A 24,776-nucleotide genomic window follows, 5' to 3' on the forward strand; every position below is an offset into this window, starting at 1 on the left:
TGTATATACAATATATACACACATGTTCTGATGTCAAATTTTTGTTGAATTGCTTTTTGGTATACACAGTATGTATGTATACAGTAACTCATGATGTGTAATAATTGCCACAATTTTTTATTTCGACATCGTTGAAATCTATCGACCATGGAAAAATTTTGTCGTGTCATCGCAACGATACGCCAATTTTGTTATTTCAAAAAAATGTACAAATTACGATTGCGCCCAATTATTGCACAATTTTTGTTTAAATATAAACATTTATATATAAAAATTTAGCGTCTTTTTTATACAGTCCTTCGACTAATTGCGAATAAAATATAAACTGATCTTATATTGTTTTCATAATTTTCAACGTAAAAAGTGCAATTTATGTTTAAAAAAATCCAACTTCGAATTTATATTTCAATACTTTGTTAGCTAAATTGTATTAAAATATGTAATTGAATAAAATATTTATATGATTTATTTATGGTATGGGTGCTAATTTTAGTTTAGAACTCGAAAGGACAATTACGAATAATTAAAAAAATTTAAATCGGTTGATGGGCTTATTGTTATCTCTAACTGAGTAGCATTAGTACAAGTGTGTACTTTTTATCAAGGCTGTGGAGTCATTTAAAAAATACGACTCCCGACTGGATTTTAAAAATTTAAAATGTTAAATTTATTTTTTACCGTTGTGCTGTGCTAATCTTGAATATATCCGGAGTACTATTACAGGGTGCCGCATATATATACATATATAGTGACCTGATGTTAATCATCAATTTTTAATTAGGTACACTTTTTATTTTCTTTTAATATGTTGAATTTTTTATTTGTATGTATTTATTTATTAAAAACCGAAACATATAGTATTTAAATATTTTTACAAAACATTAAGCCCAAAATAGTTTTTATATATTTATTTATTAATCGATTATATATTAACCTCAAATACAGGTGCCAATCTAGTTCGCCCAAGGTGACTAGACTTTTGGTTGCTTTTTTACAAAAGTACGAAATACCATCATTACTCATAATTATTATACACAAAATATGAGTTGAAAACACTATGCGACAATCCCTACCACTCAATTCTTCCACTGCAAAATCCGCTGTAGCAGCTCCGGCATATGTATGTAGATGTTCTTTTTCCCAATTCATAGAACAAAACTGAAAATTTAATTGCAGTGCGCCTCAATATTTCTGCTGCCCCACTCAATTCAACCAGGAAGGGCAACTGTCCGATATTATGTACATCGTCATTGACAGTCTTGAAAATATTCCGTCAGCATTTCTTGCAAAAATGTTGATACTATTGATGCGAATTAACCAATGCGAAACACTTAAGATTTTATTCAATTTTACGACACTTTTAAATTACACTGTTCGACAAATGACGACTTTTTTTTTGGTTCAGAGACGAGATATGACTTTTCTTATAGATCTATGCCCAGTGAATACGAATCTGGTAATTAAAAATGTTGATTGGCTCGAGATTCGGAGATATATGTATGTGTTTTTTAAATCGCGCGATTTTTCTATATATTGGTGTTGTTTGGTCGATGTCTCAAAATCTGTTCATTTCCTGTTCAAAAAGAATATTGGAATCTATAGTCGGGTATTTTATCTTTCATTTGTAGTACTTTTCAACTTTAAAATCTCTTTCTCTTTCAAATCTCAGCTTTCAAGTAGTCGTCCAGTTCAAATCAAAAGTCAAAAGTACGTATTTTCACTTCCTTTTAAACAAAAACAAAAATAGTGCGGCCAGAACACTATCCCAATAAACATGTTTCAATAGAAAATACTCAATATAAAATAGTATTTACAGTGGGAAAAAATCCCATGTGAAAATACGTACTTTTGTCTTTTGATTTGAACTGGACGACTACTTAGAGAGATTTGAAAGCTTAAAAGTACTACAAATGAAAGATAAAATACCCGACTATAGATTCCAATATTCATTTTGAACAGGAAATGGACAGATTTTGAGACATCGACCGAACAACACCAAGATATAGAAAAATCGCGCGATTTAAAAAACACATACATATATCTCCGAATCTCGAGCCAATAAAATTTTTTTATTACCAGATTCGTGTTTACCGGGCATATCTCGTCTCTGAACCATTTTTCGTGTCGAACAGTGTTATTTAAAAATGATAATCTTTCATTTCTGAATACATTTACAGTGTAATTTAGTGATTTTAACGTGTAAATAAATTAATTACAGCAATAGTAATTTTATTAAATGTTGGAGTAATATTTATTAACATTATTTTTATGAAAGTGAATATAATATCGTCAAAATTTACGTTCATTTAATTAGCACCTATAAACCATGTGTCTCAGATCTGCATATACATATGTACATATGTACATATTGGGTTGAATTACTCTTAGTTGATAATTCATTATTCAAATATGTCCTGTATATTATTAATTATGCATTAAATGACGTGAAATCGGAGTCGGAGTCGCTCAATTTTTTATTACAACTCCACAACGCCGACTCTGGCTTCACAGCCCTGATTTTCACCATTCTTTCAAGAAAAGTATCAAATGTTTTTGTATTGTTAAATACTTGCATTTTACTTTACCTTCTGATTGATACATCAGTATCGATTACGCGCATTATTCGATCAGTATTTTCGGTTGCTAGACAGTTAAGAAACCAGGTGCGTACGCTCAGTACAATTCTATCGCGCATGTCAGTTGCTGTCGGCTAGCCGAACTGTAAGCACGTGTGCGCATGCGTGCGAGTCACTTCCGGAAAAATCGATTACTTTCGCGCTCGATAAGATTTCCATCGAGTTTTCTCGATATCGAACAAATATCTCGAAACAGTTCACGAACACAATTATCAAATTCAAAGTGAGTTTTATAAACTGAAAAATAAAGTGAAATAATTAATGTGATATCCGAAAGTGTTTAATCATCACCACGTATACAAATTATACGTGTGAAATTGTCGCCTGAAAATCTTGTTTATATTCCGTAATTTATACAATTAAATTTGATGCCGCTCTATACAAATTTTGTGACCGCGTTTCTTAATCCACATACATATATTATTATCCTTTGCGTCATCCGTTTCATTCGATTTACATTAATATATCAGTGCTTTCAAGGCTATAGGTTTTACGTGTAAATACATCGATTCTTAAGTGTGTGTAAAAAAAATTATAAAAAATATGAAAAATGTTGACTGTCAAGTCAATGCTTTAAAGTAAATAAAAGCGCCTCTAAGTTTCAAACTGTAAATATTTTGATAGGCTTTTCTTCATGCGCAATTGATTATTCTCTTATCTCGAATATGTCTCTTTTGAAAATTTTGAATGTAACTCATTAGAATCATTTCTAAATAACAATTACTTCACATCGTTGACAGCTAAAGATAATTAAATTACTATTTGTAATCAGATTAGTAAAAAAAACCAATATCTCCAAAAGAGTGTTGAAATCATCATTATAATAATTATATTTTCATCTTTCTGCTTCGAATATTTTAAAAACCTTACAACGCATAGAACTTTTAACTGTGAAATTCAACATAAATTGCGAATATTGTCGATACGCAACTGTGCATACTTACGATACTGCCCTCAGGATATTTCAAAGTTTTGTGCTTGTATATAATATAATATATAGTAGGGTCGATGAGCTTGTCGGTATCGAAGGGATTTTGCGCGTGGGCACTTTGCCTCATCAAACGAGCCGAACGGAGCTTGTCGACTTCGTAAAATTGAGTTTTATGAATCGTTAATGGTTTAATTTTCGTTTTGGCTATCATGCACATTAACGATATAGGCAGGTGCGCTAGAGCAACTTGCGTGTGTTCTCCTATAGTCGGTACGTCCATTTGGAACGGTCACGTGGGTGTTAAACGTCAACTGGTGTGGCGCCTGTCGACGTTTTATTGGTCGCTTTAGTAATATGCCCGGTTAACCGGTTATTTTTGCATAATTTTTATCCGAATTTAAAAGCGCGTTCTTCTTTACTTTTGCAAATTGTGATAAATCGTCTACGTTGCTAGCTAAAATGGTACGACCGCACATAAACAAAAAATCAATATTCGTGCCGCCGAAATTATCATAAATGTATTTGCACATATGTATGTACTTATATGTCTTTTCTAACAAGGTAACATTTGTTTTTAATGATTTTATCTCAAGAGGTTTACTTTCTCCCTGCCGATCTATATGATTCTTCAGTCACGAGATTCTTCTTTTACCAGTCCCGTATTATTCTTTTAACGAGTGAAATACTCGAGTTTCATCCTCTTTACAATGTCGCGAAGCTCTACTTGAAACTTCTGGATTCCTCAAATTTTCATCCATATAGTCTCAATTTATTATTTATTATTTATAATTTTCATTCCTCTAATCTTAAATGAATTAGATGAAACACAAAACTAATTTTTTTTTTAAACTGCCTATTCTACATTTTGATTAATGTTACTTGGATCGCCGAATTTTTTAACCATCGTATGTCACTATATATTTTCTATAGTTGTTTATATTCCGATACATACAAACTGTTATACATTTAATTTCATTAGTCTTAACAGTAGGCAAAGTCTTAATGCCGATTCCTATTTGTCGAAGAGCTTTGTTATGAACATCTAACTTTACGTGAACCTCGAAACACGTGATTCCTATTTGGTCAGAACATCTTCGCTGACCAAACGAAATTGTGTATTTTTCTCCAAACATTGTGAAATGAACTATATGTACATACATATGTACACAGCAGGGCCTATGGAGTCGTTGCAAAATTTACCAACTCCGACTCCGACCTTATCGTATGATTCAACTCCGACTCCAAATTCAACGATTTTAGTAAGATCGACTTTTCTTGCCAACGTGTAAAATTGTTAGTAATTAAAATAATAGCATTTTTAAGAATATAAAAAATGAAGGAATTAAAAAAATCACTAAAAATTTACATGTAACCTAATTTATTGAATTATTGATAATGAAATAGGTATAAATAAAAAATACATTCATATTGTTTGTGTATGAAATTCACACATTAAAAATTAAAGTAACAATTACTATAAAAAAGTACATATGAGACGAAGGAAACAGTCAGTTTTGGCCACAATACATCAAAATACGTGCAATTCCAGGGTTTTATTTATAACGTAATTTAAATTCATGATTCTTGTAACGAAATTATTAAATTTCAATTTATTATTAGATTAGATTAGACTCCATTAAAATTTGAGGCTAGTTGACGCATACCGCAATAATAATGAAAATAATAAAAAGGAGTTGAAGTCCTAGGACGCAGTGATCTTTACTATGTTTTTTCAAACCTCTTCTTATTCAACAAATTTTCTTTCTCCTGCACTTGTGCTAAGCTTAATAGATATCTGAGTGCGGCTTTTATCAGAAGAAGTATACGTAGATATATTCTTCTATGGTGCTGCAAATTGACGTTGAATTTATTCAAAAAAGTTTTTTAGACTCGCTTACTTTCGTCATGTCCAAAAGTTGAACATTAATGGCGTTTCGCATTGTACAATCTGATGAAAGACTTCGTTCAACCATGTGTCATCTAACGCAATGACTGAATGCGCAGACTGTTCGAATCATGAATTCAATTTTTATTGCCTGTTATGTAATTAATTATTTAAATGTGATAAAAAAATCTCTAGTTTTAATGCACAAACTAGTATTAGCCTTGACATTTTATCGATCGAAAAATATGCGAGTTTACACATTGAAGTCAATCGTTATTATGTAAATATTGCAGTCAACATACTGTATTTCATAATATTAGAAATTTAAATATTAGAAATGTAATACAATAAAATCGCACATAATAGTAGCTCGTTTCTTAACCGGCATTCTTCGGTCAACGATCGTTCATTTTTATTGTGAATAAATTTGCCGTTTGTGCCCAATTTTCAATTCAAACTTGAAAAGTACACCGCGTGATTTCTTATTTTCGCGTGTTGAATTTGCAATATTTGGTTGATTTCTTAAAAAAAACCGGTACTCGATGCAATTCGTTTCAATTCGCGAATTCGTTTGAAAGTGCATATTAATTGCCAAATAATAAAACAAAATTGGCATGAAATCATCGTAGAAATATTTGCATGGTTGTTTTCGCACCGTGACGATTGATTTTTATTCAAACTTGATTCACAATCGCTACAAGGATACGTTTGTATCACATACACAGAGTTTATTTCAAGATAAGCCGCTTACTTAATATTATTTCTGAACGCGGGATCTTCCGTTCGATGGATCAAAAACTAAAATAACTCTCGACCCACACGTGGAATTTGAAAAAAAAAATCGTTCCTATAAGTTTGCATCAAGTTGCCCTTCATTTTTAAACGGGGTGTTAAGTTTTGGATTATTTTTACATTAAGCTGTATGCATCAAAGACTGTATATAATCTCTTATTTGTGGCTACTGTTACTAATGTACTACATACTTGTATGCTTCGTCAATGATTGATGTCCAATTATGTATGTACCACTTCATCGAATAAGTAAAACAATCTTCGTATCGCCATACATAGTTCACTGTGCCTTCGCAGACATCTGCTCTTGTATTGGACTACTTCTGGGATTACACAGATTTTATTGTGACCATTGTGGTCTATCCTGGTGCAATAAAATTGACCTGATGTGTTGCGACCACAGACGGACGTCAGTGCAGATGCTGCCGTCTGTCAAGTCTGGCCAGTGAAGTACTTCAGTTTCAGCACCGAGCTGGACTATGTTTGTGTGGTTTTGTTTCGCAATAAACTTTTACTGTTTGTTTACGAAAGCACTTCGCGGTTTGTACATTCTGGAAATGTAGTCAGTTTTACTGAGTGATGAAATTTTGTGCTGAAAATAAAATAAAATATATGGGATTTATTTACATATGTTAATTCAATTGAGGCATATTTATGATACTTTAGAGCAGTACTCTTCTTTGGATTTCATAGACTTCGAGAGCTCTTGCTAGTTGTAAATTGAACGGAGGATGAGGATGATCGCAACGTAGGGATACCGTTTTTCTGAATATACAGTAATATACCTCCTTGAAATTCAACCCAATGAATTGAATTGGTTTTATATGAGTGCAAAATTTCACACATTGTTTTAAAAAAAATCTTTGAAATTTAAATAAAATTTCAAATGATTTTTATCTCGTTCAATTACAGGTTTATTAAAAAAATAAACGATGATATCATTAAAAGTGTTGAGTGATTTTTTTGTTCGTTCTTAACTGTTTTGTTGGAGTGAAATTATCGTGGTTGATCAACATGTTGGCTGTCAAGAATTTCTTCTTGCCGGCCGAGAAGAAGGTGCACGTGGATACTCCCAGGTTTTCGCGAATGCCAGAGGCTTTCATGAGATCAATGAGGAGGAGATCTCTGAGGACTAAACGCACGAAGTCTCTAGTGCTGGTACAAGAGAAACGGAAATCCGGTGAGTCAAACTGGTACCGTATGTTCTGCGTTATAGCTCTTTTGTCTTGACCGATTCGCTATTCATCGCCACCTGATCGATATCGAACCGGTATGGATTAACTGTAGTTTGTCCAGTAACCGCCAAACTGTCCTTTATATGTAAATATTAAACTGCTCATATATCCAGATCATATTTAGGTTTTGTATATTACAATCCCCCTGAAAATACAATAAATACTCATTGTGCTTCAGTTTTTCTCTGTTTTTAATTCTGACTAATGGCTCACTGTTACGCGCGAACGTGCGTTTGAAAAATAATCAGCTAGTTATAACTGCGATTATCAATGAAAATCCTAACGCTGTTTTGGGGTTGCCGCGTTACCCCAACAGTTTCAATGGAGGACAATGGACCGCCCGTCGCGAGAAATCCTTATCGTTTCAATGCGATGCACCGGCAAATGTCATTCGTAGATAATAATTCACGCAACTGCGTTGAAGGCGTATGTGCATATTGACTTTTAGACTTGATACATGGAATTGGTTATAATTTAATTCTAGAAATGTATACGTTGTTTGACTTGTGTTTATGTTAGAACAGTAAAATGTTGGTCGGAACAAATTGTATCACTGCCCACGGAAAGCAGGTGCATGAATGACTAAAATTGCTCTGGATTTATAAACAACTACCCACCTGAACACATTACCAAACATACGTAACACGTAGTATCTATTATGTACATATTGTGTTATTCAATCTTCAAATTAAATTGTTTAACGTGACGCTAATCAATTTTTTTTTAAATTACATTTTACCATTGCGAGTTTTACCCCTGAGCGACACACATTGTATTAAAAGTTAATATATAAATTTATAGATTATTAATTTGAAATCATATTCAAATAGTAGGAACCGTTTCAACAGTCGCAAATATCCAAGTCTGACCAGCAGCACTGCAGAAATACTCCGAATAAATAAATAAACCCGGGAACCTCTTAGTGGTTATCAACCAACGAACTATACTTCTGGTTACTTGAATACTGCTATCCGAAATCACGGTTTTTAGACCTTGGATTAAATTTTTAATCCAACTTGCACGCAAATTTTTGGTTACAAAATTAATAATCTATGTTACAATTTTGTCACAGTGAAAATATATTTTTACTGACGTTTCAGTGAAATCATAACCAGTTACATTTTCAGGGTTGGTTTTATTATTTTAAGATTAAATTGTTAGGGTTGGTATTATTTAAGGGTTATGATAGGTTAGGTTAAGTAAGGGTTGGCCCTATTCATTTAAGATTAGGTTGTTAGGTTAAATTTATAGAGTTAAACGTTGTAAATTCACTGTTTGATACATTTTCACTGCTTGAATTGGTGAAAATATATTTTCACATGAAATATGCTTTCACTGTAACATATACACTGATAGTTTCAAATATTTAAAACTTGAGACCTCTGACCTTCTGGAGGTACATACACGTAGGTCGCCCAACTGACTAGTCAGTGGTATTGAATTATGCTTCACTATAGTACAAAATTAAATCTCTGAGCTTCATTTCATCCCGATATTATTTTTTGCACTTTATTTAACTTTACTTCCTGTTTTCCATCATCGCTCTCGAGCTTTCCATCTACATATTTAACCTAGTTTCTTCCTTTTCTTTCTTTCACTTCCGTTTAAGCGTCGTCGTTCCTCGCGACCCATTATCGCTTTTTATCGCCACGTACTCTGTACTTTAAACTATACTGCACGTGATGCACATTTCTATTTCATCGATATTTACCTTACATATTTCAGTCATATTATTTTCTTGAGCTAAAATGTTACATGCAACCTTATTGTTATTTTGATTTTTACATTTTGTATATCTTTATTTCATATTTGTACAGCGCATTTTTTGCGCGTCAGACACTAAAATACATATTGACATTCGTAGTACATGTGCATATGTTTTTTTTTTTTGTTACAATGGCTACATTTTATTTGCACTGTCCGTCATTGTTCAGATACGTCGCATATTACCCAGCTGTTCTAAAAAAATCCCAAAGGAACATGCCTACATTCGTGTAGAATATATAGATATGTACATATACGTATATGTATGTAAAATTTGTGTAGAATATATACATATATACTCGTATATTGCTTAAATTGCTAGAATAAACTCCACAATTAATCTATATTCAATGTATGTACATATGTATGTTGAAATGATGAGTGCTTTCTCTACTTTTATAGAATCCTATTGATCGCATCCCTATTGAATATCGCTGATAGGGCATAATCTTTCCGTTGCGTATAATAGACTTAGTTTGTAGGACGTCTTCGTGTTCAGCTGTTACTTTGCATTTTTAGCTTGTATTTAGCAAGGAAGGGGAATCCGAGGATGTGCGAGACCAGAGCGCTCCATATTTTATTCTTCAACAATGGAACGCGCGGCTTGCTCCTTAATTCCTCTCCATTATGTGTATAATATATATATACCTATATTTTTTTTTGTCTTGCTCGACAATCGTGCTTGTGCTCTCTTCCCTCGTGTCGAGGTCGTGAGTTGCGAACAGCTGCCAGGGCATTTGCTCCTCAGGTAAACTCTTAGAATCGTGAACTCTGTCGTGTACCATTTACGTATACCTCGGTGAAATATTAGTCTCCGCTTATGAAATATGTATATGCTCTAATGACTCTTGTACAATTATATATTTTAATTTAAAATCGTAGCGCTGACATTACCGTAAATTTCAATACGGAGATGATTCTTATATATGTAATTCGAACGAGAAATCCGCTTAAGAGTAGATTCTTTGAAATTGGTTATTTTTATCTCGTTTTTCGTTTTATTTCGCGTGGGTGAACCTGAAGAATCGGTATTTTAAAACTTTGGAAGGTATACCGATTTTAAAGCTTCCATGTTCGTATTTTTGTTATAAACAAATAAATTTATATGTACTTTACTAAAATGAAATACCTTCACGAAATTGAAATTATTGCACAATCACATGTATTTTTTAGTTATTTTTTTACGATTTGAAGATAGTCTAAAATGAGTTGTAGCATATTCTATACAAATTTTTCCACTTATTATTAACACGTGTGGGTTGATTACATTAAACAAAACTACATATATCCAAATACGATTTAAATGAACCTTCTAATAATATATTAAATTCTCTATTTAAGAAAAAAGTCGAATTTTATTCTAGTAGTACCATGCATTTTCTACCAATTGTGATGAAATTAATTTGACAACTAAATAGCATAATTTTAAATATTTTGATAATATATATATATATATATATATATATATATATATATATATATATATATATATATATGTATGTACATACAAGCCAGAGCTGACAAGAGGAGGGGGGGGGGTAAAGTTCCAGGGCTTGGACTACTCGAGGTGACCCGTGTCGGGACGTCCGGCTGACCGATATTGATATTTTATATTATTCTACCTGTACATAAAAATGTATTTACTTAATGTTAAATATTTATTATTTTTCGATTCACGGATTTTTTGTATCCATGTAAAATCTTACCTGTTATATCATACATTCTTATTCAATTATTTAAAAAAATAAACCAGCATACATATACTTACTTTTATAATAATTTTTGGTAGATTATATTTCACATATTAAAAATATATCTATTAGATCTTTTATTTGAACTTTGTCATAGAGCCCGGGATTCCTCTCGGCGGCCCTGAATACATGCAACTCCATTTTTGGCAGTTTTAGTAAATTTTAGCTGGCAACTTTCTCGCTTCAATTCAGACTGCAGATTTGCATTCATATCGAATCGTCGTTTAAATGGACCATCTTAATTAATATGTACACTGTATTCACGACTATTATAAAAAAAAATGCGCATGCGCAATTATGCCGGTTATTTGTATGCGGTATCGGTTTTTGTACTCGGAATGGCTAATTCTTTTCGTGGCTCTCGCCAAATTGGGATAACCATTGTGTATCGAATGCATTGTTTTCGATTCAACCGTTATACCGACCCAATTCATTTAATATTTCCCATCCGACTTAATCGGCAGCGTGTGTAACCGTGCTCTAATCGCGTATCTTTCGATTAATCTTAACCATATTAATTCATGGTTTACCGTGTATTTCGATTCGGTAGTGCCATACCGTTGGATTTCATCGATTCTCAAGAGAAATAAATTGTATGTATTTGAAATAAATTTCAGGTCTAAAGTACCCACGCAATCGATTTTTAATTGAATTGCGTATTTATTTTATATGTATGTTTATGCCATGCGTTGTTGACAAAAATGATTGATTATACAAAACATTCAAGTGCATTTAATATTTTACCGCTAAAAGTCAAATCTGAATGATCTAGATCCGCTCTTCTATTGATGCTTTCTCTTTGCGTTTTTGTTCGCATTATGCTATTTCCAAACCGCTATTGTACTTCATAGTCGATCGTTTGTCAATGTCAGATTGGATTCGGATCGACAGTATTAATATTCGATTCTTCGCTGGGTCTTTTGAATCCTAGAATTTAAATTCGGTTCAAAAAAGCCGACTTACCTGTGTAGGTGTAAATAATGGACACCATTCTTGACACCTATGTATGTATGTATGGCTATCGCTACATATGAGATTCCTCAAGCGGTGTAAATTATCCCAGTATACCCAGCGTTTTATACTTGAATGTTTATAACATGCCGAGAAATACATATTCTGAATGATAAACCTACATTTTTATGTACATTCCGCGGATCTAACCTACAAACCTGCATCATTAGTAGAATTTTTTGCGTTATTTTATTTCCATACATTTGCACATATATTATTCAGATTTTTCTTTCTCTTTATTCCTTGTTTTTGTAGAGGAATATTTGTTGACCTATCCATTGATTCGTCGAATTGGGTCCAACCACGACAACCACCGATTTCATTATAATTGGTACTACATCGTCTCGGTCTAGCCGAGATTCGAAATCATTACAACGAAATATTTTTACCGTTATATGAACCTTGTGGTTAGTTAGTAATCGATATATTATACTAGTGGTTTTTAACCTTTTTAGTTCTCCCTTAGAACTTAATTTTTTTTCACGCAATACATATTTGGGAAACACTGCCATGAGAGATGATATCAAGTATGTAAATGGAATAGCTGGCATTTTGTGTATTGATAAATTGAAGGAAATATTAAATTTAATGAAAATAAATACATATGTAATTTTTTGAACCACTGACACATTTTCACATTTACGAACGTCTAAATTGGAAGGTAGACATTTATATTATTTTCTTATTTATGTCTTAAATAGTGCTACTATTGATTTCAGAATTTCTCATTTCCGGCAATGATACGTTGTATGTTGTATGTAAAGGAATTCGAAATTAATTGACCGAACGACTGTGTGGTGAAATTACTTTCCCTTCGTCGATTTATCATGTGATGGGAATAATTGGTATCACAACTCTGTTAGATTTGATGTACAAAATGCAAATTACCAAATTGATGTACTACATATAATTATATGAATATTCGTATTACATAGTGTTGAAAACTCGCCTGGGAAATAGTTGTAACTAAAACTTTACACTTTAGATATGTTCCATGGCGTTATGCATACATACATTTATAGACTTGTCAAAATGTCATTTCCCACTCTATTAATGTTTGGTTTAGTTTGGCCTAAGTTTCTGAATATATCTGCTCTATTTATGTACATAAATTGGATATTTGAAATGTTCTACCTCGTCATTATATTAAGAAATTTTGTAAAAATTGATCCATGTGAAGTTGGTTGCATATCTAGAATGCGAACTTTTATCAAAAGAAAAAGGTAAAATAAAATATTATTCCGAGATTACCCCCCCCCCCCCCTTCTCTTCTACACTGGCACATTATGCTCCACATCGTCTATTATTCCAGGTGATATATACCCGTCGGGGTCAAGACCGGTGACATAAATCGTCTTCTATGTATATATTCGTGTCTATTGTACATAGCTTCTGCGGAGGGCTATATGTTTTCCACTTCCATTCTATCCACAATTTTACGACGAGTTGATATGATGGGGGATCTTACTGCTTTTTGTCGTTACTTTGCAATTAGTAGGCTAGGCCAGCTTTTACGAGTGCAATTAATGTCGAATGTGGTTCACATATTCAAATATAAATGTATTTATTCGTTTATTATGCTAATCTTTATTTGTTCACCGTACGTACCGAATTTTGGATTATGGCTTCTTTATTATGTACAAAAATATCGGGGGATGCTGCTGTGTGGAATATTAGATTAGACCACTTGCAATGAATTCGTACAACGTGTGATGATTCAATTTCTTTGTTCGTTCGATTGACTGGTTTTTGTTTTGTGCGTGCTGATCGTTGGTTTGATTGGGTTCGACTTTCTGGTTTTCTAAAATAATCTTTACAATGCAGAAAACGTTTCACGCCAATCGGCTATAATTGTTATATTACTTGCATACATACATATATGGTGTTTGCTTCTCCTTTATCTCCTTGCCTTTTACGACTATGCAAGATAACGCGTTGTCTTGTCTCCAATTAACGCGCCGTGAAAGCTGATCTAGGAGGCTACAATATATTGTACACAGTAATAACGAGTTGTAATAACTATTCACATGAAAGTTTATTGTGTATCTGAATGGTAATAATTAACGATTCCGTGATAGTATAATATGTATTGTGTACCGTTTAAATGTTCGAATTTTTCATTCAAGTTATACGTTACATCCTCAGGGTATAACTGGATATTACCATAGATATGTAATTCAAGCTGTTTTGATGTTGTTATTATTATTAAAATCCTTTGTCTATATACGTATGAATGTGTGGGAGTATTCAAAATTCAAAATATTTTCATAAAAGTTGTTATAACGATGGCAGATTCTTAGTTTTTGAATTATATTTGCACGTTGACTAGCTATCAACGGGTAGATATGCCAGTTATGTACATACCTATACATACATAATGTTTGTAGTTATTAGCCCTTTTTGGTTGCGCGCATTTATTTCACTGAACACGCGTATCCTCCTGCATTGTTTTGATTAGTATTATTTTTTTACCGACAGGAAGTTGCGACACACCTTCCTAGGCATTCATAGATAATACGCCCATTGTGTTCTTTTAAATTTTGTAATACATCTCGCGTCCCATCAATTAATACGTGATTTTACATTCGCTAAATTGCCTCTGAATTCCTTCGCTCTTTAAAACGATAACGCTGTTCGCATCAAGGGAGGGGGTTGTGTGGACTTTCAAACTCCTCCTTATGCGTGTTATTGTCAACGCCATAAAATTAATTGGGTCTCTTATCCGCTTTCGTGGTCGTATCAAACGGGTAAAACTTACCAACCGATTTATCCTCCACTACGTTTCACATGGGAATTGGATCTTTTGTTAACTATGTATTATAATCTATCACCATTTAATTATAAATTCACTATGTTTTTTTATAATAATGATTTCAAATTAACGAATATTGTTTTCAAATATAACATTAAATTTTGATTTTATAAGAATTTAAATTTCCAGAGATTGCCTGCTTTGATAATTGGACACGGAAATTATTTAAATTAATATACATACATACTATAGACGGAAATATTATACATACACTAGTGTTGTGCCCGTTGATTTCAACGGGTAGCTTCGGAATGGAATTGATACACGAATTAAAATAAAGTTATTTTATATATATAAAGACGGTAATCTGTGTGCGTGTAGCCTAATGCTAGCCGAACACAATGAATGAATCGATAAAAAGCCTAAACTTTGTATAAATTCTCATTCGGAGTCGAACCCGTGAACACAAATATTCTCTTATAATACCTGATTTCAGAGAGTTAGCAATGAGACCATCGTAGAATATTCAAATTTTTCGTTTTCGCCATATAAAAATACGTAATTATAATAATTTTATTTAGCGAGGTTTTGAACCATTTTTTTTCTTTTCATATTATACAATTAAATATATATTTTTAAATGAAATTTAAATTTATATTTTAAACTAGTCCCTTTTCTATCCTGCTCGTGCATACATAAGTAAGGCTGTGTGATAAAAACGAGGAGATTTCCATGGCACGCCACTGGTATGTACATACATATGTATATCTCAAATTTTATAAAAAAAATTATATAAATACAGAACGCATTCTTCTTATCTCATGCCATTCACTCCCAGTTGATTGATTTATCCGTATTACTTGGAATATCTAGAGGTGAACGGTCGTTGTATGTATGTATATGTATTATATTTATAATGCATCTTTGCAATTGCAATATCAGTTTTGTCTCAATAATATATTGTGTTTTATACATTGTACATATTTTCTTGAAATCAATTTTCAATTTTTTGCATATAGTAAATATGGATTTATGTATGTTTGCTTTATTATGGTTGGAGTTAAATGAAAGTCCGAGGGGTATTGCTTACGTGATTCCATGTGTATGTACAGGAAACCCTTAAAATGATTTTAGCACTGAAATTCTAAACTCGTGTCGAATGTATATATGTATATTTGCACGTGCTTTCGTTATATATATTCATAAATGTACTATATGCATGTTGTACATGTGGATTTAACTCCTGTTTTATCGCTAAAGTAACTGTATTTCAAGAGATCCGTAAAAATCCGAGATAAAAATTACACATTTTATTATTCTGAAACTAAAATTTAAACATTTCATATGCTTATCAATAATTGTCAATAGTTTTAACCATTTAAACTATGTCAGCGTTTCCCAATCAAGTGTTCCAAGACAAAAAAAAATAGAATTGAAATTTTATTTTGCCCTGAAAAATTTCTATAAAAATCATTTTATTTAAAAAAAAATGTCTAAAAAACTACATGTATTATTTTCTCTTTTTGAATTATTTTTTCATTTTTCGGAATGCTTGTAAATATATTTAGTAGGAGCTCCACATCCTGTTATTTATTCTAAAAGCATTGTATGTATTATACAGATATACATACATATTTTTCAATATTATAGGCAATGTGGTTCATTAGACCCAGATTTGTTTAGACATTTATCTCCTTTTACAAACCTTCTTCATCTCACCATAGTTACATATGATTGATAGAACTCGTTTGGTATGGCTTATGAGAGATACAAATGGATACTGGATTTGAATCCCGACCCTTCAGTATCCATTTCCTATTATAATTGCCATCACGCCAACACTGAATAAAGCAGGAAATTAATCAATATTCGTCTCTGTACTGAAGTACATATATCTAATTTTCCATAATTGTATTATATTATTTCACGTTAGACACACTCTTAGGTGGTTTAAAATTATGTATTTTAACTTTACATATGAAAAGTTAACAGAAATTCCCGTGGTACTTGATATTTCCCGACAAGTAACAAAATGAGTTCTATTTTTATAAAAGCGTCGGAGGCTACGAAACCAACGCTATTTAAAATTGAATGAATTCGCGAATATAACGAATTCCCTTTAGTACAGTGTTGGTACAAGTACCTGGTACAAGTCTTTGAAATATTAAGTGTGTGTTCGCAAAAAAAATCCGTATTTTTGACTTAATACTTCAAAGTGTACATTGACAATTTGTTCTCAAAAAAAAAAGCCAATCGTCGTTGGGAGACAGATTTGGTATTGGAGTGGTTTTTGTCATTGACACGAGTTCGAACTGGGAACGCTTCAATCACAGACATATCTAATTACAGAAGCAATCCAAAACTAATCAAACAAGCGCTAGCTTTTATCGCATCTGATATGTTGACGGTTAAATCGAAAATGTTCACTAAACCCATCTGGTTTTTCACCCCTTCTATTTAAATTATTTAAACAGTTGATGGTAAACTAGTGGAAATATTTGTCAATCTTTGCGTTTTCATGTAAACAATGACCTTTAACTCTACCGTCATAAAAGAGCAGTCTGGTTCTTCAACTTTGTCTAGGGCGATAACACCGAACTCGCAAGATTATATGCCGCATATATATTTTCATATTTTTATTAAACAAATTTTTCATATTAAATATGTAGTATTAAATGATGCTGATAAATTTGAAATAAATGTAAAAATACTGAAAAAAAAACTTTTGAACCGTATTAATTGCGCATAATTATTTCATTTTTGTAATTTTTCGTTTTATTTCAGACTCATTCGTCAATAGTCAAGAATGGACACTTTCGAGAACGGTTCCAGATTTGAGGTTGGGCATTGTTGGATCTTTGTCATCGGGAAAGTCGGCATTGGTGCATCGATATCTCACCGGATCGTACATGCAAGAAGAGAGTCCGGAAGGTGGCCGTTTCAAAAAAGAAGTTCTTGTCGACAACCAGAGCTACCTTCTGCTAATAAGAGATGAGGGGGGACCACCAGAAATGCAGGTAATTGTACATATTAATGTATTTTGAGTTCAGTAGGTGTATGGAGCTATGCGAAGACTTCTGAAAAATTACGAAAGCTTTTGAAACAACGCAGATCGTTGATCAAATAAATGGATATAATTTTTTATGACGTCACAAAATGCTCGAGGAAAATAAACAACAGCGTAATTTGTGTTTAACAAACGAGCCAAGCGCATTCTCAAATTTCGCTTGTCTTCGTTTTGTGAAAAATGTGTCTCGAAAAAGCGGGATTTCATTTCGCAGAAAATTTTCTTTCTGGTTAGAATATACCTTATTCTGAATATTTTCATATGTATGTATATGTACGTACATAGATATAAAGGTGTGTATGTATGTATATACATACATATTTTCATAAGAGCTTCCCCTGCCCTTTTTGTAAGGGCATATTGTCGAGTGTAAGGCGGTGCGTTGCACTGCTTGCTTTTCTGCCTCCCTTCTTCATTCTCTTCTCGTCTTCCCTTCAAATACCGTTCTACGTGAATTTTCCATATTCAGAGCTCAACTACCCCTACTACACTTCCTGTGCGTAAAGCACCACTTTTGATCCCCTCTGTCTCTTAGCAAAACCATTTCAGTACGATATCTACTCCGGTGGTACAGTTTCCTTAGACCATTTTCTTTTTCATGCATAATTTTATATTATTATATAGCACCTATAAATTCATTTATTTTTATTATCTTATAACTAAAATCCGGTTGAAAGTTATTTCAAATCAATTTTACGTTATCGAATCAATATTCATGTCTATATTCATTCAAGTCAAGAAAGTTCGTTACAAAAGGACTAACTACATTGAATACGATCGTCCTTGTTGAGTGTCTACGTCCTTTAGACGTAGCCTGTCATCGACCTCAAAATCCTACAAATTCGACGACCCCAAACTCTGCCAATGTACCCGCCATTCCCCGTCTTCAATTTTGAACTGCCATCATTTAAATGCAAGCTTAGTTATTTGTGTATGAAATTAATTTTGTGACATGTGTGCAAATAATATATAATAAATAATTCTTCTGTGATGCATTATTTCCCAACTGCAGGTGTCCATCACATTTTCTTAGCATTAAATATTTTTACAAAATAATTTATTCTTTTGTCTTGTCTTTTTGACATGATTTTACCACAGACAGTGTTTATGAATATTCATTGAATTTTCTTTTGATTATCCCGTCGTTTTTGACACGCAATGTTCCTGTCACGCGCACCCTCAGCGATGACATTCATCATCGTCCCTGGCACCAACGTCTGCACTTACCTTGTTGAAGAGCCTCTCTTCACCACTCTTTGTTGTCATTCTCTGCAACCTTTTTCGTTTTTTTTTATTTCACCTATCATCACTCATCGCAGCTTGGAATTTTTCATTTGATTAACTGCTATACAATCTCGTTGTTCTCAACGTCACATTCCAAGTTTACTTCAGGCACCAATTATCACCAGTTTACGTTTTCAATTCTCACGAATTATTTCCCTGTTTGTGTTCGTATTCCCACACTCACTGTTGTCACTGTCGACGCCTGATTCATTAGTTATTCAACACGTAGATATATACATATGTACTTACATATAATCTACATACATATGTATACATACATAATACGTCAAATTTTAATTTTTAGCGATACTCTCTTAATTTTTAATATATTTTAGCACTTTGTATTATCTTACTTGTCACTTACACTATTTTTTTATTTTGTATAATGGAATCACTTAATCGCAAAGGTCACAGTTTTCAAGGCTCCATGTACCAGTATATATAATATGTATATTTCAATCTATGAATAAATCCTGACCTTTGTGAAACATAAACCCGGCGTTTACGATCTTTTATAAAAGGTTATAAAATTAATATGTGCTTCCGAAAATAAACGTGATTGCTGACACTTTTCTCATAATTATAAAAGATCATCGTTAATTATTATAGCACCTTGACATATAAAATTGAAAAAATAGCTTGTCGAACAATAAGTTAATTCTACATTGACGTTTCTATGTAAAATCTGTTTTCACACGACCTCTCTTCGATTGAGTGCTAGTTGATAAAACGATTTAAATGATGAATTATTCTCTATATTCTATGAAATATGTATTTTGAGTACATATCAATTTAAGCAATCGTTATTTTATTTTATACAGAAAAGTTGAACTCAATTTGAAACATCTATATAAAATTTCTAAAATACAAAAGCGTCTGATTTGTGTTTGAATTTTTGTGTTATGAAATTGAAATTTTGTATTTGTAAAACATCACATTAAAAGCAATTTCGAATTGCCGTTTTTATTAGTTTAAAAGCTTTCGCCGACAATTTGCTTCAATGCATTTTGCGACATTAAATAAATATATAAATCTGTGCACGTAATATTCATAAGATGTATGTATGTATGTAGGATTTAATTTTTGAAGGGACACGTGGTACAAGCCAATGAGATACGTTTTTTGATTAAATTAATCGTCTCACAGGCTTGCCAACTTAATCATTTATACCTGCAGTCTTCCAGGTTTTAAAATTGAATACTACATGTATGCAAGATAGGTTAACGGAATAGATATAAATATTTGTAATCCTAATAGAAAACAATTTTACCTACATTTTGACGATCCAATAAATAGTATGCAATAAAAAGCAATGTCGCATTTTTATGATTTTTAAAATATATATATATTTTTTTTTTCATTATATATTTCATACCAGGAAGGCATTACAGGTAAACCCCAATGCGCCTTCCTGGCCAATTACAAACAATACAGCATTTTATTATAGAAGTCGTTAAATTACGAGACACTGACTTAAATTCGATAATTAACGAGACATCTATGAATTTTACATACATTTTATTGTAATATTTACATTAATCATACTAAAATAGTGGTGACATAGTGGGTAGGGAGGATTTTTAGCCAATTTTTAATCGGGAATCGTTTCAACAATGAAATCAGAGGAAATTGGCAAACTCTGATAGGAAACGATCGACCAGGAGCACAAATTCTGGTCTGACCAGCAGCATTACAGATATACTCAGAAAAATTCTTTTCAATCGAGGTCAGCTCAAGGGATCGAACCCGGCGCCTCTCAGTGTTAAGCAGAAGCTTAACGACCGAGCCACGCTGCTGGCTATAGAAATAAAGTTGAAATTAAAATGAACTTACATTAAGTTTGTTACACATGTACATACATTACAAACGTACATATAATATAACTTACTTTTTTTAACCACACCTGGTCCTATGTGTACATTTCCTCAGAACACTTTCTAATACCCTTCTCAAATCCTTTGTCTCCACACGCACGTACATATACTTTACATAAATTGCCTTCACAGAAAATTAGTATAGTTATGTTGGGTTGGTTTTCCCTCCTCCCCATGCGCGTTTTCCACCCTCGTTGTCGCCGGTAATATTCCACGTGAGGCGCCGTTTTCAGTTGCATGAGGCGCCAATGTCCCCCAACCGTCTGGTCGAGGTATGTATGTATGTCTTTGCCGGTCATTTATTCCTTTACTCCCCGATAAATGTTGGGAAAAACGAGCAAGATTGATGAGCGATGGGTTACTGCGTACTCTCTAACATTAGCGCATTTTTTCTTTGTGCTCGTCGCTCTGCGGGTATTAACGAAAATAAAACGAATCACGATCGGGAAATTGCCTACAAGCGATTGAAACTTTTCCGCTGCGGTGTAAACGTTGGAAAATCGTCGGCAAGTCGATAATGGCTCCCGGTTTTTGCGCACGCTCTAACCAGTAAAGTTTCAAAACGAAAGTTTTCCACACACATGCAGAGTTTTAGCGTGTCACTCCATGTACTGCTTTTGTTTCTCTTTTTCCTTTCTTTTCTTCTTCTTTCGAAACGTTTGTTAACTTTGCCGAGCTCTTCGGCTTCACGAAATCTATATCACAGAGTAATTTTACAATTTGTAATTTTGAAACTATGTCTTACTGTGTTTTCATTGCTTTTTATCCTGAATATTCTGTTTATTCTGAACAAGTTGAAGTTTATCTACATATGTATGTGACAAAATTACTTGGCAAAGCTACGGCACCCTGAAATCTATCCACGGAACTCTAAAAAGACCGAGGACTACAGGCTTAGAAATAATATATTATATTATATTTTATGCGACGTGCATTATATAAGTATTCATGTTTAGTTCATTTTTTTCGCCCGCTTCTAAATTCAATTACCGTACAAGGCTCCAATGAACATTATAAATTATTGAGCTATTCGATGTATGTACATATGTGTGTATAATATGTACGTCGAAAGCATACGTTCAAAATTTCCCCTGACAAAATCGATCAATTCTAATCCTTATACGCCGAAGCAATCATATTTGTATTTTAAAAGCTTGAATATTTAATATGCAATTCGAAGGGTACATAAATGAATCCATTGGTTCATTAATTATTATGCATTTTGCACAATATTTAATTGACATAAATTTCTTTCATACACATACATATTTCGCTAGAATAGTACCCAAGATTGCTATTGTGAATGTAATCTGGCGTTGAATCAGTTATCGCCCTAATTGAACATTACCGTTAAACTTTATGTTTTCCTTAGGGTGCGTAATTGCGTTCTGTCCCATAGTCCTAAATATACTCAAGATTTCTAAGAAGCGTGTTGACTTTGTGATAGTTGTATTTTCTCTAATGATAATGATTATAATATTTTTTTTTATTTTTTTTATTGTTACAAATCAATATACACTCGTCATTACAGATTTGCTCTAATGTGACGGGTGTACGTTAACGAAATACAGAATACATAAACAATCAGAAATACAGTAATACATATACAATCAGAATATATAGCATATAATAATTAATCAGAAATAATAATCATAGAGACATCTATGGATTATTTTTAGATTTTTTTTTGTGTACAATTTTTATACATATAATAAATACGAAATTATAGAGATATCTATAGATTTCAGATTACTGTGCATAATTATTACAAATTATACACAGGCAGATTTTTGTGACAACAGAAATAGATCTAATACCAATTTTCAGGAACCGATCAGATAAAATATATATGTATGTATTTACATACATTGTATATACTTATTCAATGCAACTTTCGACCTATATACGTCAACTAAAAGCGGATTTCTTTGATTTGATTACATATAATATTTGTTCTTGTTGAAAAATTTACTAAAGCTAGCTTTACTTATGTTCAATACGCTCAATTTTCCACCTTATTTTCATAAAAAAATGTTCATTTTTTTAACTTATCCAACTTATGCACTTTTACTTTACATTTTTATGTGAGAACACTATATCTACTTATACATTTTCTACACTAAAGAAGATTAATATGTATGAATCGCATGTATGTATGTCATAATACTTCATTTAACTAGTTAACAAATTTTATTCTTTTGTATTTGAGTTGCTACGAAATAACTCTGGCCATGTCTCTGGCATATAACATTCATAAAATAAAACTTTCTTCTTATAAATTCTCGTTTTGTACAGCTTTTGATTAAAATTCCTCAGTTTGCTTAGAGTTGTGCCAGGAAACGGCACTTTTTCCCTCTCCTAATAAGGGATAAGGGACGCTAAAAGGACGTGACTTATCTACCAAACGACTGAAGACTTTTTGGAAAATACATTCGACAGCTTTTTCTTCTGGTTCGAACGCCTTCGACTCATTATTTTTTATCACAGTAATCTAATCGGACAGGGGTGAACTTGTGGGGGTGTCACGTTTGACCTTTAAAGTGTGTCACGGTTACAACGCACACAACTTTATTTCTCTCTACGAAAAATCCTTTGTAATTAAAAATCAATTATTCCACACCTTCCATACTTCGTAATTTTCTCTTTCACAAATCCTATATCATCAATCTTTTTATGATTGAGAATCATTCTACATATATTGCACTTGTGTGTCCTCATTTAGAAGTCTTGCTTGTTTCGCATATCGATGGACAATTCAATTCAAATATAATATTATTCAAAATATTCATATTATTGAATATTTTGAATTGATAAATGAACGTATGTATGTACATATAAATTTTGTCTTTAATTTCAAAACTTTCTTTATACGAAGTATCAATACGTGAAATTTTGTGATTGTGAGAAAAGCCAACCCTGAGATTTTTTAACGTCGATTTATGCCTACAGTATACATACATACATATGTATATCTATAGTATTATGAATATGCATACAGTACAGCACTTATCTACAGAATAGGGTTTCGAATAATTTCGAGAAGTCCAATTTTCAGTTCCAAAAACAATACTTCTGTTTGACTTAATCCACAAATTTTTATCATTTCTTTTAATTCGATATATCCAAAATCTAGTAATCACTAGTATTTTTAAATATTTCTAAACGCAAAACAATATATTTAATGTTTTGACACATAATTCTCGAAATGAAGAAAAGTGGACTTATGCCACTTTCAATTATAACGGCTTTTATGTTAAAAGTCAACTTTTCAATTACACTACTAAACCTACATATGTTTTATGGATTTATAATCTACTTACTGACAATGAATTATTAGTTGGCATTTACCCATCGTTGCTTTGCGACAAGAATATACAACAGAAGCGTTATTTATTCACAGGCAAGGATATTAAAAATCGATTACGCCCTCTCTTGTTTATTTATAAGTCATTTTCTCCGTGTTGTGCGTTTGTGTGGATAGTTTCGGGATATTGACCACAAGCACCTGGGACTAGCTAGCGTCGATGACAGTGGTTCGATTGGTGGGGCACGAGGTGCTATATTGATTGTCAGAGCATTGCACCCGCATCCACCCCCTTTGTCAGTGCACGCGAGAGGGTGCTCTGCCCTACCTGTAGAGCACATCAGGACACAGGCACCACAGGGACGGTTCACTCCCCCGCAAATACCCTTTGACCGAACATATACTACCTCGGAAGGGTGAAGAACCCTTCGACAAACTTTTTATGTCTTCTTCAATTTGCCGTTAACGTCTCATAGAATTCGCCCCGAAAA

The 24,776-nt window shown here is 32.7% G+C and overlaps 1 protein-coding gene across 1 annotated transcript in view; it reads left to right on the plus strand.

The window, feature by feature from the left end:
• Positions 1 to 2,698: 2,698 nt before the first annotated feature.
• Positions 2,699 to 24,776, plus strand: part of CenG1A (Centaurin gamma 1A) — a 36,220-nt gene continuing 14,142 nt past the window's right edge. The window contains exons 1-3 of the mRNA XM_077438721.1: positions 2,699 to 2,982; positions 7,156 to 7,423; positions 17,541 to 17,773. Of these exons, the coding sequence (XP_077294847.1) occupies positions 7,258 to 7,423; positions 17,541 to 17,773 (399 nt within the window). The 5' untranslated portion in view covers positions 2,699 to 2,982; positions 7,156 to 7,257. The remainder of the gene's footprint in view (positions 2,983 to 7,155; positions 7,424 to 17,540; positions 17,774 to 24,776) is intronic.

Source organism: Arctopsyche grandis, chromosome 1, assembly GCF_051622035.1.
Source record: "Arctopsyche grandis isolate Sample6627 chromosome 1, ASM5162203v2, whole genome shotgun sequence".
Taxonomy (NCBI): domain Eukaryota; kingdom Metazoa; phylum Arthropoda; class Insecta; order Trichoptera; family Hydropsychidae; genus Arctopsyche; species Arctopsyche grandis.